Consider the following 15,890-nt stretch of genomic DNA (forward strand, 5'->3'; position numbering starts at 1 on the left):
GCTGTGACTAATTGTTTTGTGCCTGTGTAGATAAACTGTGATGTGGCAATTGCAATGCACTTGTGTAAATGAAAAACCGAGGCATAATACTGTTGAAATTGAACTTGCTTTTCTTAAGAAATTCAAGGTTGTTCATACTTTGTTTTGTAAAAATATAATTCCTTAAATGTGAACATTTTAAGAATGCACTTTTTCTTTTTCTGATCTGGGGCCTCATTTATAAAACATTAGGATCCATACTAAAAGTTTGTGTACACCGAAAATCTGAAATGGGCGTATGCCCTTCACCCCTGATTTATAAAACTGTGCGTAAGCACAGCTGCACGCAATTTCTTAATAAATCACACACCAGCTGGAAGATTGCGCAGGTGGATCCACCTCACATTCCGTCCACAACACACCCACATTTTACCATGAATGGTCAATGCAAAGTAATTCATGAATGCATCTGTATATAAATAAGCTGCTGGATCCACGGCATTTTACGCAGCGCCGGCCTGCAGTCTTTTCATTGCTGTGCGTCAGGATGAATGAATCATGTGTTGACCCAGACCACCCTGCCGCTAAATTTGTTATGATCATGTCTGATGTACAAATAATTTGTACACTGATTGAATGTACATTTTTTCGGTTCTCGTAGACAAATTCATTTTCACTCAGAGCCCTTACAGCAACATGAGTGCAGTCAGTTACGCCGATTACATTTGGGAAACCGGACATTGCTGCAAATTGCCGTTTAATGTTGGCCTGTTCACCCACAGTGTAAGGAAACCTGATGTATTGACTGGTCATGTTTATAATGTCATCCAAAACAGCTGGTATTATTGCGCTGAGGGATGGTTGTGATATCCCAGACCTAAAGGACATCATGTAACTGTATATCAGACCCAGATAGGATTTAGACAACAAATGTAACCTCATATATTCTTCATATAAAACACATATCTGTCGACCAATTCCTGCTGGAAGGAGCCGGTGTCGCCAGAAACCCCCGAGTCGTCAGTTCCTGTGTCGGTACCGGGATGGCGTGGTTTCGGCGGGTCGGTCTGTCTAAGACGGCCCAGTTCAGCACATAGATCCAAGAGTACTGCTCTAGGGAATCTGAATCGGCTTATTAGCCAGTCATCGTCATGGGCCAGGAAATCCCCGTCATCCCTAAAATCTCTCTCCACTCTTAACGTGATCTTCCAGCAATGCCAGCACATCCATTGTGCCACATTACGCACGGCTGTCACCCGCTATTTATCCGCTTGATCAGCGAATGGACTGATTGTCACATGCCTTTTCCAAATTAGTAATCAATCAGTGCCACTCACCGCTCTATATCATTTGAAGATGGAAGTTTGATATAGGAACATAGTTCTGCAAATACAGTCATAGGCCGAATGACCCACTATATGAACATCTACAACAATGAGGGTTTATGATTATCCGGCTCTACAAGTCTAATATGTGATAACAATAAAGGTTTGAGATCAATCTGGTTTCAATTCACCACTTCACGCTCTGGCACTGCCGTTCCCTCTGTCTCCAAAATGTGCGTAAGCAAGCATCAAAGTTGGCGCACCGGTGCGTACATTCTCACGCCAAGTTTTTTAGAAATCACAACGTATACAGCGTACGCCACTTTCTACGCAAAGGTTGTGATTTACGCCACTTTCTAGCCCTGTTTTGTGCATAAGCAAGCATCAAGCATCAAGGTTGGCGCACCGGTGCGCACATTCTCACGCCAAGTTTGTTTTTATAAATCACAACCTTTGCGTAGAAACTGGCGTACGCCACTTTCTAGCCCTGTTTTGCGCGTACGCAAGCTTTATATATGAGGCCCCTGGGGTGTAAAAATCATTGTAGCCCAGGGGCCACATAAAACCCATTTTGATCTCAAGTGGACCACACCAGTACACCGCATGATAACCTAAATCACCCCAGCTTTAATTTTTTTACACACACGCACACCTACACACACACTCACACACATATGTATGTTTATGTGTGTATATGTATATATATATATATATGTCAGGGTAGAGACTGCGATTTGGTAGAATTGGAGTTTCGACCAGTAGAGATTGCGATTGTAATCTCTACCAGTAGAGATGGAACTTTAAATCTGACCCCTGCCCCTAACCTTAAAAGTCTAACCTTAGCCCTGACAAATCTACACTGGTAGAATTGGAATTTCTACTGGTAGAGACTCCAACTCCAATTCTACCAAATTGCAGTCTCTACCCTGACATATATATATATATGTGTGTATATATATATATATATATATATATATATATATATATATATATATGTGTTTCGATATATTGTCCTCCGAAGAGGGGCCTGGCCGAAAAAGTTTGAGAACCACTTGATTAAAATAATGGGGAAATAACACTTTGCAGATGTTTTCATTTCCTTCCCCCGCATGATGGAAAATCTGTGGGATTTCTGTGAAATTCCAAATGTCTTTAGAAACCAGCCTGTCCTCAAACAAAAAACGACCACATAGGTCATCTGTACACGCCCGTATTACAACCCAGTGTTACGTTTTGACGTATGCGACCTCTAGCGGTTGAGTAAATTTCGACACTCCGGTGTCGCAGGTGAAACATCACCATGAACAAACTTTTATCTAACACTATCCCTATCCCTAACCCTAACCTTAACCATAACCCTAAACCCGTGTTGGGAAAGTGAGGAAAAAGCCGTTTTGCGACGGAAAAGCCGTTTCGTGAATTAAATCCCGTAATGCGTTCCTTTTCCCCGTAGGGGTGCTAACGTAAATACGCTGTCACGGGTCATATTCCGGTGCACGTTACATACGACCGATGCGGTCGTATGAATTTGAGGACTTGTTAGAAACTGTATACTTCCACATTAGATCACAAAATTGTTATTTTATATGTTTCAGACTAGAGGAAGTCGAATATGTAAATAATAACATGTTGCACTCTTGAATTAAAGTTTTCCAGAACATTAACATTGTAAAAGTTCTTAAGACAAAAGATATTGGCCACTGTGTAAAGTTTTTTTTTTTTTTAAACTCTCTTTCCCCTTCAGTGGGAGAATCACAACAAGTCTCTGCAGTTGGAGGCTCAGACGTACCAGAGGATCCAGGAGAAGATCCAGGAGAGAGTAATGAACAATCTGGGAACCTGGATTGATTGGCAGTACCTGCATAACGCTGCAAAGCTACTGGCTAAGGTGCTTTCCTGCTAATGACTTTTGTAGCAGAGAATTGAATTGCAGAACACAGGAAGAAAAATTGATTTTATTACAAGTTTACTTTGCAAGCTTTGCGCATAAGAGAACCATAGCGTCACTGTTATTAAATATATTTTACTATATCATAATAAGTAAATGGCGTCATTGTTTAACCCTCTGAACCGTAAAACCTGCTTGCTGATTTAGAAGACATTATTTTTAAAAATCACCAAAGTCGCACTATTTATCAGAGCAGCAAACTGTACAAGTCCAAAATATTGTTTTATTTTCTGACTGTCCTTGAACTACCCATCTGTGACGTACCAATCTGTCAGAAAACTTAATTAAATCTAAGCTTAAAATCAGAATATCTCATAAAAAATACTTTTATTCCACCGTCTCATTTAAAAGAATGCCATAAAAAAAACTGTTTTCTCTAACCAGATTCTGTAAAAATTGAAAACATACTCCTTGATGCAGCTGTGATGCCATGTGATTTTCTTTGGAATTTGACTCCTATGCAACGTGCATACTAAAAATGATTGTCTCTCTAAATTGCCAAAATGTACCTCTCTTAATTTTGTTCTCGTCTGATTTCGAGTCAAAATTTCTAAACTTCACAGTCAATACAACATCATAAATTTTTTTGTTTCCTTTTTTTCCCCGTCCAGTGTCGCTACACATTGCAGTATACCTACCCTTACGCCTATTACATGGAGTCTGGCCCTCGCAAGAAATTGGTGAGAAACAAGCTTACCTCCTTCGCTTTAACTATATCAACTGTAATCTTAGCTTCTTCCTAACCCTTTTTGACCTCTTATCTACCTATAACCTATTTTGAATCCTTGCACAATAATTAGACTTATGCCTTAAATGGTCTTTTCTCAGTGGGGGGTGGGAAGTGATTGCTCTGGCCTTAAATATCTGTTATTTTTTCATTTATTTATTTTATCTCTCTTGTGCAGTTTGAGTACCAGCAGGCCCAGCTGGAAGCAGAGATAGAAAACCTGTCGTGGAAGGTGGAGCGAGCCGACAGCTACGAGAGAGGAGTGGTGGGAGGCGAGGGGGAGCTCAGCGCCAGCGACAGAGGGGTGAGAGCGCAAACTGAACAATCCCAGGGGAAGGGAAATACCTTTGGTCAATAGGAGGAGGGAAGGATGAAGGACTGACCTATTATAAAGAGTACAACCACAGGAATATATAATGTATATGGAGATGTATAATACACTACTCACAATAAGTTGGGGATAATGTTATTTAGATGAGTGCTTTTCCTATTTGGTCTGAATTTTAATGAAATAAGTAATAGTTCTCTTTGATATTACAATTAATGAATGAGAAGAAGCACTATTCTCATTAGTGCAATATTTATTACCCCAACAATTTAGACAATAACAAAGATAGCCTCAAATAACCAAAATTGACAGTCAGTAGCGGGTGTTTCCACCATTTGCCCTAATGACAGCTTGACAGTGACGTCTCTGCTCCTAAATAGCCTCATGATGTTGTTCTGAGGCAATGCTTTCCACTCCTTGCTACCAGCCAATCAAATTTGCCTTTCTGCTTCGAGCGGTTCTGCAGCCCAGTTCTTCCAATTGGCTTTGTCGCTACATTTAGCAGCTTTTCAGACCCCGTTAAAGACTTATTGCTTAGAGACAAAACTAGTGACTGTAAGTTGAAAAGTGTCACTAAGTGTCGTCCATGAGTGTGAGGATTTTCTCTCCCGTGAGCGGCCACACACACCTGTTTTATTGTCTGACAAAAAGAGTGAATGAAAACAACATTAGGAATTCTGTTGTATTACTATGTGCACAGATAGATGGAGAGAAGAAATTAGAGACATTAACGACTTTTCATGTTGACTTCATCTCATTTATTTCAAATAGAGGTAGTTGTCAACAGAGTGAGATCACACAGATACCACAGGGAAGAGGGGAACCCTTACAATGAGAAGACTGTAACTATGACATGTTCATTTGAACCGCTAGCATGGGCGTAGCATGCTAGCGGGGGGATGTGGGTGCTGCGATACGCGCACTTTTACTAAAACATCATTTCATCCCCCTCACTACAGAAGTGTGTGGTGGCATCCGCATAAACTACATCTTCCCACAACAGCTGAGATGCAGCTGAGCGCTGCAATCAAACTCCATCACGATGGCACCTCTGTCTCACTGGGTGGTGGAGTTGCAAACATGGGAATATGAATTTAGCGTCCACACGCTAATAAGCAAACATACAATTACTACAGAGTAAACCATCAACATGTCAGTCTGCAAACACTACACAGAATACCAGAGGGCAAAGGTTCTCAATAAACGAGATTATAAACGTTGGAACTGGGGAGACCGGGAACAGATGAACCCGAGGGTGAACTTTTTAAACTTTTTAGGGTTTTAAAATTGCTGCTTCATCCCTGACCACAGGCATAAATTAAACCTGCTGGTGGGATTTGCAGGGTGTTGTAATCATGCTTATTTATGTTGTAAGCATAAATTAATGTGATTTAACACGGCTAAATTAGCATTACAGCTATCAATCAGTTAATTTGACTTTATGTTGTGACTTTTAAACAAATCAAATGCAATTCAACGGGCTTGACAGGTTGATTAAACAACAAAAATGGACAGTAATAGACAGTTTCAAATGTGTGTTGTCCTCTTATTACAGGAGTGAGTGACAATGTCAGGATGACAATCCAAATTCAAAAGTGAGTGGATGGAAGACCCCCACTTAAGGGACTGACTAGGAGAGGTGTCAGGAGATATACAAAGGACATACTGCAAGTTTTTCAGAAAGTCGTTTGATGTTGGCAACATGGATTTGTCAGCTCTAAAGAGCCATTTGCAAAGGCAAGGCCGCATCAAGACAGCTGGACAATTAAAGAATAAGAGACAAATGACAGATTTTATGAGGAGTGCTGCTTCAAAAGATACAGGAGAGGGAAGTTCAATTCAATTTTATTTATATAGCGCCAATTACAGTCAAATTGTCTCAAGACGCTTTATAGAACCCATATGCCTGACCCTCAGAGCAAGCCCCAGAGCGACAGTGGCAAGGAAAACACCCTTTTAACAGGGCAAAAATCTCAAGCAGAACCTGGCTCTTGATGTGGGGGGGGACCCATCTGACTCTGACTGCCGGCCAGGTGGGTTGAGAGGGACAGAAGAGGTCGAGGGGGGCTGGATGGAAGTAGAAGGGAGTGGAAGTAGCTGTACAATCAACAAAGAACCACAAACATTCTGTGGGTGTGTTTGCATTATTCTATGATACATTTGTCATAATTATTTTTCATAGATAATTTATAGCCGTAGACTGCACATCAAAATTAGTGTATGATGTGATAACGTGTATCTGTACCAGCTGAAAATGTCCTGGAAAATAATTTCAGGGAAAGAATGGGAACCCTGAATTCCCTCCCTATCCCCAAAATCACTGAAGTGAAACGAACACTTTATGTATGAAATCCACTGAGGACCTGACAATATCCCTAACATATTGTGAGTAGTGTATTAGTGATGAGCGCGCACTGACCACAAACATGTAGGTTTTCCTAGCAGAGTATTTTTATGTTATAGTGCTGTTTACACAAATTACCTACAAATGGCATTGAGCATGGCTATAAACTCCAAACATCTGGGTAAACAACACGTCTGACAGAGATTAGTCTGCACATTTTCCTCCTATGTTTTCCATGCACCTGTGTAGAACATGTCTTTGTACACCTACACTGGTGTTCAAAAGTTTGGAGTCACTTAGAAAATGTCCTTATTTTTTTAAAGAAAAGCATTTTTTCAATGAAGATAACATTAAATGAATCAGAAATCCAGTCAAGACATTGTTAATGTGGTAAATGACTATTCTAGCTGGAAACGGCTGATTTTTAATGGAATATCTCCATAGGGATACAGAGGAACATTTCTAACAACCATCACTCCTGTGTTCTAATGCTACATTGTGTTAGCTATTCATGTTGGAAGGCTAACTGATTATTAGAAAACCCCTGTGCATTTCTGTTAGCACATGAATAAAAGTGTGAGTTTTCATGGAAAACATGAAATTCTCCAGGTGACGCCAAACTTTTGAATGGTAATGTATATATTATTAGTATGTGTGTCTTTTGAACAGTGGAGTACATTTGACTGCATTATTCATTGATGGAAGTACAAATCTGTGTCTACATCTACATCTCTGTATAAATATTCTTAAACAGAGAAAAATCTGCATCTTTAGTAGCTGTCACTTGATTTGTCTGTGTGTTTGACAGCCTTATTCCAATTTTCATTTGGGTTATGTTGTTGTTTTGAAGTGTCTTTCAAGCTCAAGGCTGAATGTAGTTTTACTGTTTAGCCCTGCAAATCCCACCAGCAGGTTTGGAAGGCATGTTGTCTTTAAAAAAAAAAAAAAAACCAAAACTGCATTATTTATCAGAGCAACAAAATGGTAAAAACAGAAATGTTTTTGACAGATTTTCAACTCACCAATGATCTTTAAAATATTCATCTATGACGTGCGGTTCTGTTAGAAGACGTAACCAAACAGCTTAAAATGTTGATACTTTACCAAAATCACTTCTCATTTTTATAAAATATAAAGTTTGCATCAACCAGATTCTGCACAGAACAAATCATTAGTGAAAATGTTAAGCCATTAGTGACTCATGGGGGTAGTTTAGAGACTTTTCAGATGAACTGCAGACCGTGCAGAGCAGATTGTAACAAATTATCTATCAATCAATCAAAGTTTAGTTCTATACCCTTTTACAACAGCCCAAAGGGTGACCAAAGTGCTTCACAGTGAGAAACAAGAGAATAATTTAAAAATGATACAGTATCTTCAAACAGGACAATCAATCACATTTGCACTCACACCTACGGGCAAATTTAGAATAATCAATATCATTATTATCAGTTTAACCCTTGATTTTTTTTTTTTTTTTGACTATTGGCGTTAGATCTCTATTATGTTGTACAAAAAACAATTATAGCTATATTCCAATGGGAAATAAGCCTAAAGTGAGTAAAAAGGAGTTAGCTTGGGTTCATGAAGTTAAAAAGGCTTAAATGTTCCCTTAACCACATGCACACTGTAGTTTTAGCAAACATTATACAGTCAGGAGTCATTTTCAGTGGCAGACTTCTGATGAACTCGTGTGTTTGTGGTAATGGAAGAACAGCTAAACCAGTGTAATATTGTGGCCCACTGATTTGTCTTCATAGCTGTTTCCGTCCATTGTTGGTTTGGATGCTTCATGAGCTTTGTTAACTATTAGAAAAATATAGAGTATTAAAAAACTTCATGTTTAATAATAAGCTGTCGCATGTGTGTTTTTGCAGGATCTGGAGAATCAGATGCACATTGCTGAGCAGAGGCGACGCACGCTGCTGAAGGATTTCCATGACACCTGAAGCTCCATCGCGACTGCAAAGCACCAGCATCTCCCTCCTGACTCCCCTCCTTGCCTCCTACCTTTGCTTCCTTCCATGGCCGTCCCTTTGGTGCAGTCATACTGACCCCTCTCCGTTTTGCTTGTCTGCAGTCGTTCATTTCTTTCTGTCTTTGCCTCCTTTCACTCCCATAATGCTGCAGGGTCACAGAATGGCACGATTGTATCACCCCTTCCTTGTCCTCATCCTCATTCACATATTTTGGCTTCAGAGCATCACATTCACAGCGGTTACACTTGCTTCGACTTTTCACATCTGATCACGTGGGTCAGATTTGGAGCATTCAGACAACTAAGAGAGCCTAAGAGTCTGAGCTTGTGTTATTTCTCTTAAAGTGCGATAATCCCTGGAGAAAAGCACCTGAGGAGGTGAAACTGCCAAGAATGAGAAGTTTGTGTTATTTATCGGAGGAGAAATATGACACAGAAGGAAAAACTTTTTTCTTCTTTAAAAAGAGGAGCCAGTTGCCTGTTTTGGTGGTTTTAAGTAGACCATGCTGACTTTGAAGGCAATTCCAGACAATGAGTTTGTCCACAAGCATGCAAAGAAGTTTAGTTTCCCCCTCTTAGCTAATAAAAAAGATAAGGTGGGGTTCTGCTTGGTTGTGCGGAAGAAGCTGTTTGTTTATATCTATATCATCTACTGGAGAGTGATACTTCTGGATATTTATCACTGCCACTGCTCTGGCTGTTTTTTTTCTTAACAAACCAAATTATCAATCACGACTTCATTTTGAACCATTCTCAATGGCAGAGTATGGAGACTGCTCATTGTAAAAGCAATTTATTCAATTATTCATTTAAATTTTTGTCATATATATGTGTATATATATATAATTTTCTGCCATAGAAACGAATATGATGTGTTTGCTGTGACCTCATTTTCCCACATACTCTTTAAAATACTCAAAAATAAAGCAAAACATACTATTTTCTTACATATGATGCATTTGCACAAGATGTTAAAGAACATGAGTGTGTGTCTAGAGGGTGACGACTTCAGATTTTGTATACCCTCCTCCTTTGTTTGGTTTTGTGCCAAACCCGAAGGCGCTTTAGCCAGCAAAAAGTCACGATGGTCCAACTAAAACTACTGAATCGGTCGTGTGTCTTTACGCTCTAATGCTGTTGCCAGATTGTGTTCGTCTCATGTTAAAAAAACAAACAAAACAGACTTGCACCTCTGCTGATCAGATGATAAAAATTGCTTTGAGTCGGCAAGCGTGATCTCCACCATTCACACAGACACCACAGCACCTCCCACCGACACTTACATGGCACTCACACGCCGACACACTCGCACTCAAACACTCCGCTGCAGAAAATAATCTCTTAATTTTTCCCCCTCCTTCATCTCGTGCGCTCTTCTCTTTATTTACCTTCATCTTTACCCTCACTTTATTTTTTTGGTCTTTGTTTTCTTCCTGCTCACATTGTTCACTTCTCTTCTGGAAAATGGCTGTTGATAGATAGATCGTTTAAAAAAAAAATTGGAAAAAATGAAAAAAATACCAAAAAAATTGCTGTAATTTTCAACGGTTGTACATTAATACAGAAATAGAGTTACTGAGAGAGTTTTTAAAACCGGACCCTGTCTCTTGTGTTTTAATTACACACTCGCATTATATGCACATACACAACAGATCACACACTCTACACAGAATTCTGTTTCAGTTTATATTAAATCTAATTTATTTATTATAGCATAAAGAACCTGAGTTGACCAGCAAAGAACATTTCTGCAAGCATCAAGGCAAGGGAAAGTTATTCAATCAAATAGTAAAATGGTATAAAATACTAGACTTTGCAAAAAAAACAAAAAAGGACAGCAACTTCTGACATCAGTTTTTAAAAACACGAATAATTTTGAACTATTGAGACCATTAAGAGCAGCAAAAAGCGACTGAAAACATGTTCATCTTGAGGTTTTTCTTTGAAAAAGTCAACCGAGGAGAAACATTTGATTGAAGAAGGAAGGTTGTTTCAAAGTTTTGGAGCTGCTGTTGCAGAAGCACAATCATGAAGCACTTGAAAGCAGTTTTTTTTCTGGGGATTTAACCTGGAGGAACAGAAAATATCTGAAATGCACCCAAATGTCAACCTATGATTGGAAAATAGATGGGAATAAAGTAAAAGCAACACGTTTTTTAAAAAAAACAAAAAACTTTAGTATGATGTTTGTGTTAAAAACGGACGATTTTTCAGGAAAGATGTACAGACGGATTTGTGAGGAAATAATGATCCTTCCTTAACATGGCATCACATGCAGAATAAATCAATTTTTTGAGATAAATGTAGCTGAAATGTGTAAATGCAGTCTTAAACGTTGTGGACACTGGCCGGCACATTGTTCATAATAAGCCTCATGTGGATGCTTCAGACTTTATAATCATTACTGTAGTATAATGTCAGTATGAAGCCCTATTTTTAGTCAATATAATGCTTCAGGGTTCAAGCATGTGATATATTCCAGCTTCAGATCTGTATTTGGGTTCAACACATCTGTGAATGATAGAAAAGAAGCATGTGTGAACTGTCACCCCACATCTGCCATGAATTATTCACAGCGTTTTTAGCACCAGTGTGAAAAGTTTGATGGAGTCCGTATCTTCTCAGTCCCCACAGTGTTGACACAGGTTGCTGAACTCCAGTCCACCTCTGACATTCTCACATTGGCACCTTATTGCACATTCGGCTCAGTAAGTCTGCCGCAGCCTAATATAGTGAGATGGAATAGTGTGCCAAGATAGTATTAGCTGCTCCACTGCTCTGCTTGACCTTATGAGAGAGTGACCGAGTTTCATATTGGCATAGTGATGGGCGGTGTAGGGGAGGATGGCGCCTCCAAGTGTTTACTCCGAAGCACGACCGACAACAACTTCCAATTATAAACCAGCTCTATGGGGCTGGTTGGACATCACTGTAAAACTAAGTGAGTTAAGAATAAGTAGGCCTCATTTTAGTCCCATCAGTTTTGCCAAGTATAACAATTCAGGATAGAATATCATATACAGTGCCTTGTGAAAGTATTCGGCCCCTTTGAACTTTTCAACCTTTCGCCACATTTCAGGCTTCAAACATAAAGGTATAAAATTCTAATTTTTTGTCAAGAATCAACAACAATTGGGACACAATCGTGAAGTGGAATGAAATTGATTGGATATTTTATACTTTTTTAACAAATAAAAAACTGAAAAGTGGGGCGTGCAATATTATTCGGCCCCTTTACTTTCAGTGCAGCAAACTCACTCCAGAAGTTCAGTGAGGATCTCTGAATGATCCAATGTTGTCCTAAATGACTGATGATGATAAATAGAATCCACCTGTGTGTAATCAAGTCTCCGTATAAATGCACCTGCTCTGTGATAGTCTCAGGGTTCTGTTTAAAGTGCAGAGAGCATCATGAAGACCAAGGAACACACCAGGCAGGTCCCAGATACTGTTGTGGAGAAGTTTAAAGCCGGATTTGGATACGAAAAGATTTCCCAAGCTTTAAACATCTCAAGGAGCACTGTGCAAGCAATCATATTGAAATGGAAGGAGTATCAGACCACTGCAAATCTACCAAGACCCGGCCGTCCCTCTAAACTTTCACCTGGAACAAGGAGAAGACTGATCAGAGATGCAGCCAAGAGGCCCATGATCACTCTGGATGAACTGCAGAGATCTACAGCTGAGGTGGGAGAGTCTGTCCATAGGACAACAATCAGTCGTACACTGCACAAATCTGGCCTTTATGGAAGAGTGGCAAGAAGAAAGCCATTTCTCAAAGCTATCCATAAAAAGTCTGGTTTGAAGTTTGCCACAAGCCACCTGGGAGACACACCAAACATGTGGAAGAAGGTGCTCTGGTCAGATGGAACCAAAATGGAACTTTTTGGCCACAATGCAAAACGATATGTTTGGCGTAAAAGCAACACAGCTCATCACCCTGAACACACCATCCCCACTGTCAAACATGGTGGTGGCAGCCTCATGATTTGGGCCTGCTTTTCTTCAGCAGGGACAGGGAAGATGGTTAAAATTGATGGGAAGATGAATGGAGCCAAATACAGGAGCATTCTGGAAGAAAACCTGTTGGAGTCTGCAAAAGACCTGAGACTGGGACGGAGATTTATCTTCCAACAGGACAATGATCCAAAACATAAAGCCAAATCTACAATGGAATGGTTGACAAATAAACGTATCCGGGTGTTAGAATGGCCAAGTCAAAGTCCAGACCTGAATCCAATCGAGAATCTGTGGGCAGAGCTGAAGACTGCTGTTCACAAACGCTCTCCATCCAACCTCACTGAGCTGGAGCTGTTTTGCAAGGAAGAATGGGCAAGAATTTCAGTCTCTCGATGCGCAAAACTGATAGAGACATACCCCAAGCGACTTGCAGCTGTAATTGCAGCAAAAGGTGGCGCTACAAAGTATTAATGCAAGGGGGCCGAATAATATTGCACGCCCCACTTTTCAGGTTTTTATTTGTTAAAAAAGTTTAAAATATCCAATAAATTTCGTTCCACTTCACGATTGTGTCCCACTTGTTGCTGATTCTTGACAAAAAATTAAAATTTTATATCTTTATGTTTGAAGCCTGAAATGTGGCGAAAGGTTGAAAAGTTCAAGGGGGCCGAATACTTTCACAAGGCATTGTAGATATGTGTATTTTTGGAGATGCAACATGTTTATTACTTATTGATGATCAGAAATCACGGCACTATAGAATATGGCCATTTCATATAGATCTATCAACAAACAAAATGACCTTGCGCTGGGCACAGGTGTGTGTTTTGCATGTGTATGTTCTATATGGTTACCAAATCGTGTGATCTAAATATGTAGTGGACGGTGGGAATTGATGGGACTCGGAAACGCCCCTACAATGTAATTGATTGTTCCGTCTATCATTTCCGATGGGTAAGTCCCGATAAGTGTGGATTTGTAGTAGGATTGCAATCACGTGATCGTCTGCAGGCAGCTGATGTAGCACTTGTCATAGTTACAGTGGCACTGTGCCGCTATCTCGCAATGATACAGGCATCTTTATCTAATCTGTGGATCCAAACAATAAGATGCATCACTGCCAAAGTCTAATCACTTGGCCCTTGTGTCATTTTTGACCCACCCTGAAAATTTCATCCAAATCCATCCATTCTCTATACACCGCTTTATCCTCAACTAGGGTCGCAGGGGGTGCTGGAGCCTATCTCAGCTGAAGGCCGGGGACACCCTGGACAGGTCGCCAGTCTGTCGCAGGGCTACATATACAGACTAACAATCACACTGGCATTCACACCTATGGACAATTTAGAATTATCAATTAACCTCAGCATATTTTTGTACTGTTGGAGGAAGCCGGAGTGCCCGGAGAAAACCCATGCATGCACACGGAGAACATGCAAACTCCATGCAGAAAGATCCTGGGCTCAGGCTGGGACTCGAACAAGGGATCTTCTTGCTGCAAGGCAAAAGTGCTAACCACTACTCCACTGTGCAGCCCTCATCCAAATCCGTTATTGCGTTTTTCAGTAATGTTGCAAACTAGCAGACAGACAAATGTATGCCGATTGTCACATAACTCCGCCGCATTCCTTGGCCGTGTAATTATCTATGAGAAATTGGAGAAAATGCAGTAAAACAACAATCAGCCATGCGCACTACCGTTCAAAAGTTTGGGGTCACCCAGACAATTTCATGTTTTCCATGAAAACTCACAATTTTATTCATGTGCTAACAGAAATTACACAAGGGTTTTCTAATCTTGAATTAGCCTTTCAACACCATTAGCTAACACAATGTAGCATTAGAACACAGGAGTGATGGTTGCTGGTATTGTTCCTCTGTACCCCTATGTAGGTATTCCAATAAAAATGAGCCACTTCCAGCTAGAATAGTCATTTACTACATCAGCAATGTCTAAACTGTATTTCTCCTTAATCTAACAATATCTTCATTGAAAAAAATGGCTTTCCTTTCAAAAATAAGGACATTTCTAGGTGATCCCAAACTTTTGAAAAGTAGTATATACAGTGGGCACGGAAAGCATTCAGACCCCTTGAAATTTTTCACTCTGTGTCATTGCAGCCATTTGCCAAAATCAAAAAAGTTCATTTTATTTCTCATTAATGTACACTCAGCACCCCATCTTGACAGAAAAAAACAGAAATGTAGAAATTTTTGCTAATTTATTAAAAAAGAAAAACCAGGCACTGCTCATCACCTGCCCAATACAATCCCTACAGTGAAACGTGGTGGGAGCATCATGTTGTGGGGGTGTTTTTCAGCTGCAGGGACAAGACAACTGGTTGCAATTGAAGGTAGCCTAGCCGCGCTAGACCCAGCTCTGAAGACGCAAGGGTCTAGTTACCCTCGGTAAGCCTTGAGGCTGGATGCTCCTAAAACTGGCTGACGAATCACCATGAAGTGTAGAGTCAGAAGGCGGGTGTAACTAAGTGACGACAGAGGTGCAACGATTCTGACAGAAACAACCGGAAACAACTAGCCTAGCCGCGCTAGACAACCCACGGCAACTAATTTAATTCTCTGCCAGGGTCGACAATAAAAAAACGACAATAGTCGTTGAGCTCCATTAGCACCGACTCTGAATAATCTTTCTGTTAACATGTCTGTAATATACTTGAGCTTCACCCATTGACTGTATAAATAAGGCTTCACCGAACTACCGCATCCTCTGATTTCCAGCGCTCTAGGAACTAGTCAGCCTATTCGTTGCGCTGATTGGTTGTATACCTACCCAATTGCTGCAGAGTGATTTGAAAAACAACCTTTTAGCCCGCCTCCCTCCCTGTCGAGAGTTCCTAGACCCTTGCGTCTTCAGAGCTGGGTCTAGCGCGGCTCGGCTAGAAGGAAGGATTAATACGGCCAAGTACAGAGATATCCTGGAGGAAAACCTCTTCCAGAGTGCTCAGGACCTCAGACTGGGCCGAAGGTTCACCTTTCAACAGGACAATGACCCTAAGCACACAGCTAAAATAACAAAGGAGTGGCTTCAGAACAACTCTGTGACCGTTCTTGACTGGCCCAGCCAGAGCCCTGACCTAAACCCAATTGAGCATCTCTGGAGAGACCTCAAAATGACTGTCCTCCAAAGTTCACCATCCAACCTGACAGAACTGGAGAGGATCTGCAAGGAAGAATGGCAGAGGATCCCCAAATCCAGGTGTGAAAAACTTGTTGGGTCATTCCCAAGAAGACTCATGGCTCTACTAGCTGAAAATGGTGCTTCTACTCAATACTGAGCACA

The 15,890-nt window shown here is 40.5% G+C and overlaps 1 protein-coding gene across 1 annotated transcript in view; it reads left to right on the plus strand.

Moving 5' to 3' along the window:
- Positions 1 to 10,227, plus strand: part of arih2 (ariadne homolog 2 (Drosophila)) — a 29,368-nt gene extending 19,141 nt beyond the window's left edge. The window contains exons 12-15 of the mRNA XM_022206315.2: positions 3,049 to 3,192; positions 3,864 to 3,932; positions 4,158 to 4,283; positions 8,529 to 10,227. Coding sequence (XP_022062007.1) covers positions 3,049 to 3,192; positions 3,864 to 3,932; positions 4,158 to 4,283; positions 8,529 to 8,600 — 411 coding nt within the window. The 3' untranslated portion in view covers positions 8,601 to 10,227. The remainder of the gene's footprint in view (positions 1 to 3,048; positions 3,193 to 3,863; positions 3,933 to 4,157; positions 4,284 to 8,528) is intronic.
- Positions 10,228 to 15,890: the final 5,663 nt, after the last annotated feature.

The sequence above is a fragment of the Acanthochromis polyacanthus genome, chromosome 6 (assembly GCF_021347895.1).
Source record: "Acanthochromis polyacanthus isolate Apoly-LR-REF ecotype Palm Island chromosome 6, KAUST_Apoly_ChrSc, whole genome shotgun sequence".
Classification (NCBI taxonomy): Eukaryota; Metazoa; Chordata; class Actinopteri; family Pomacentridae; genus Acanthochromis; species Acanthochromis polyacanthus.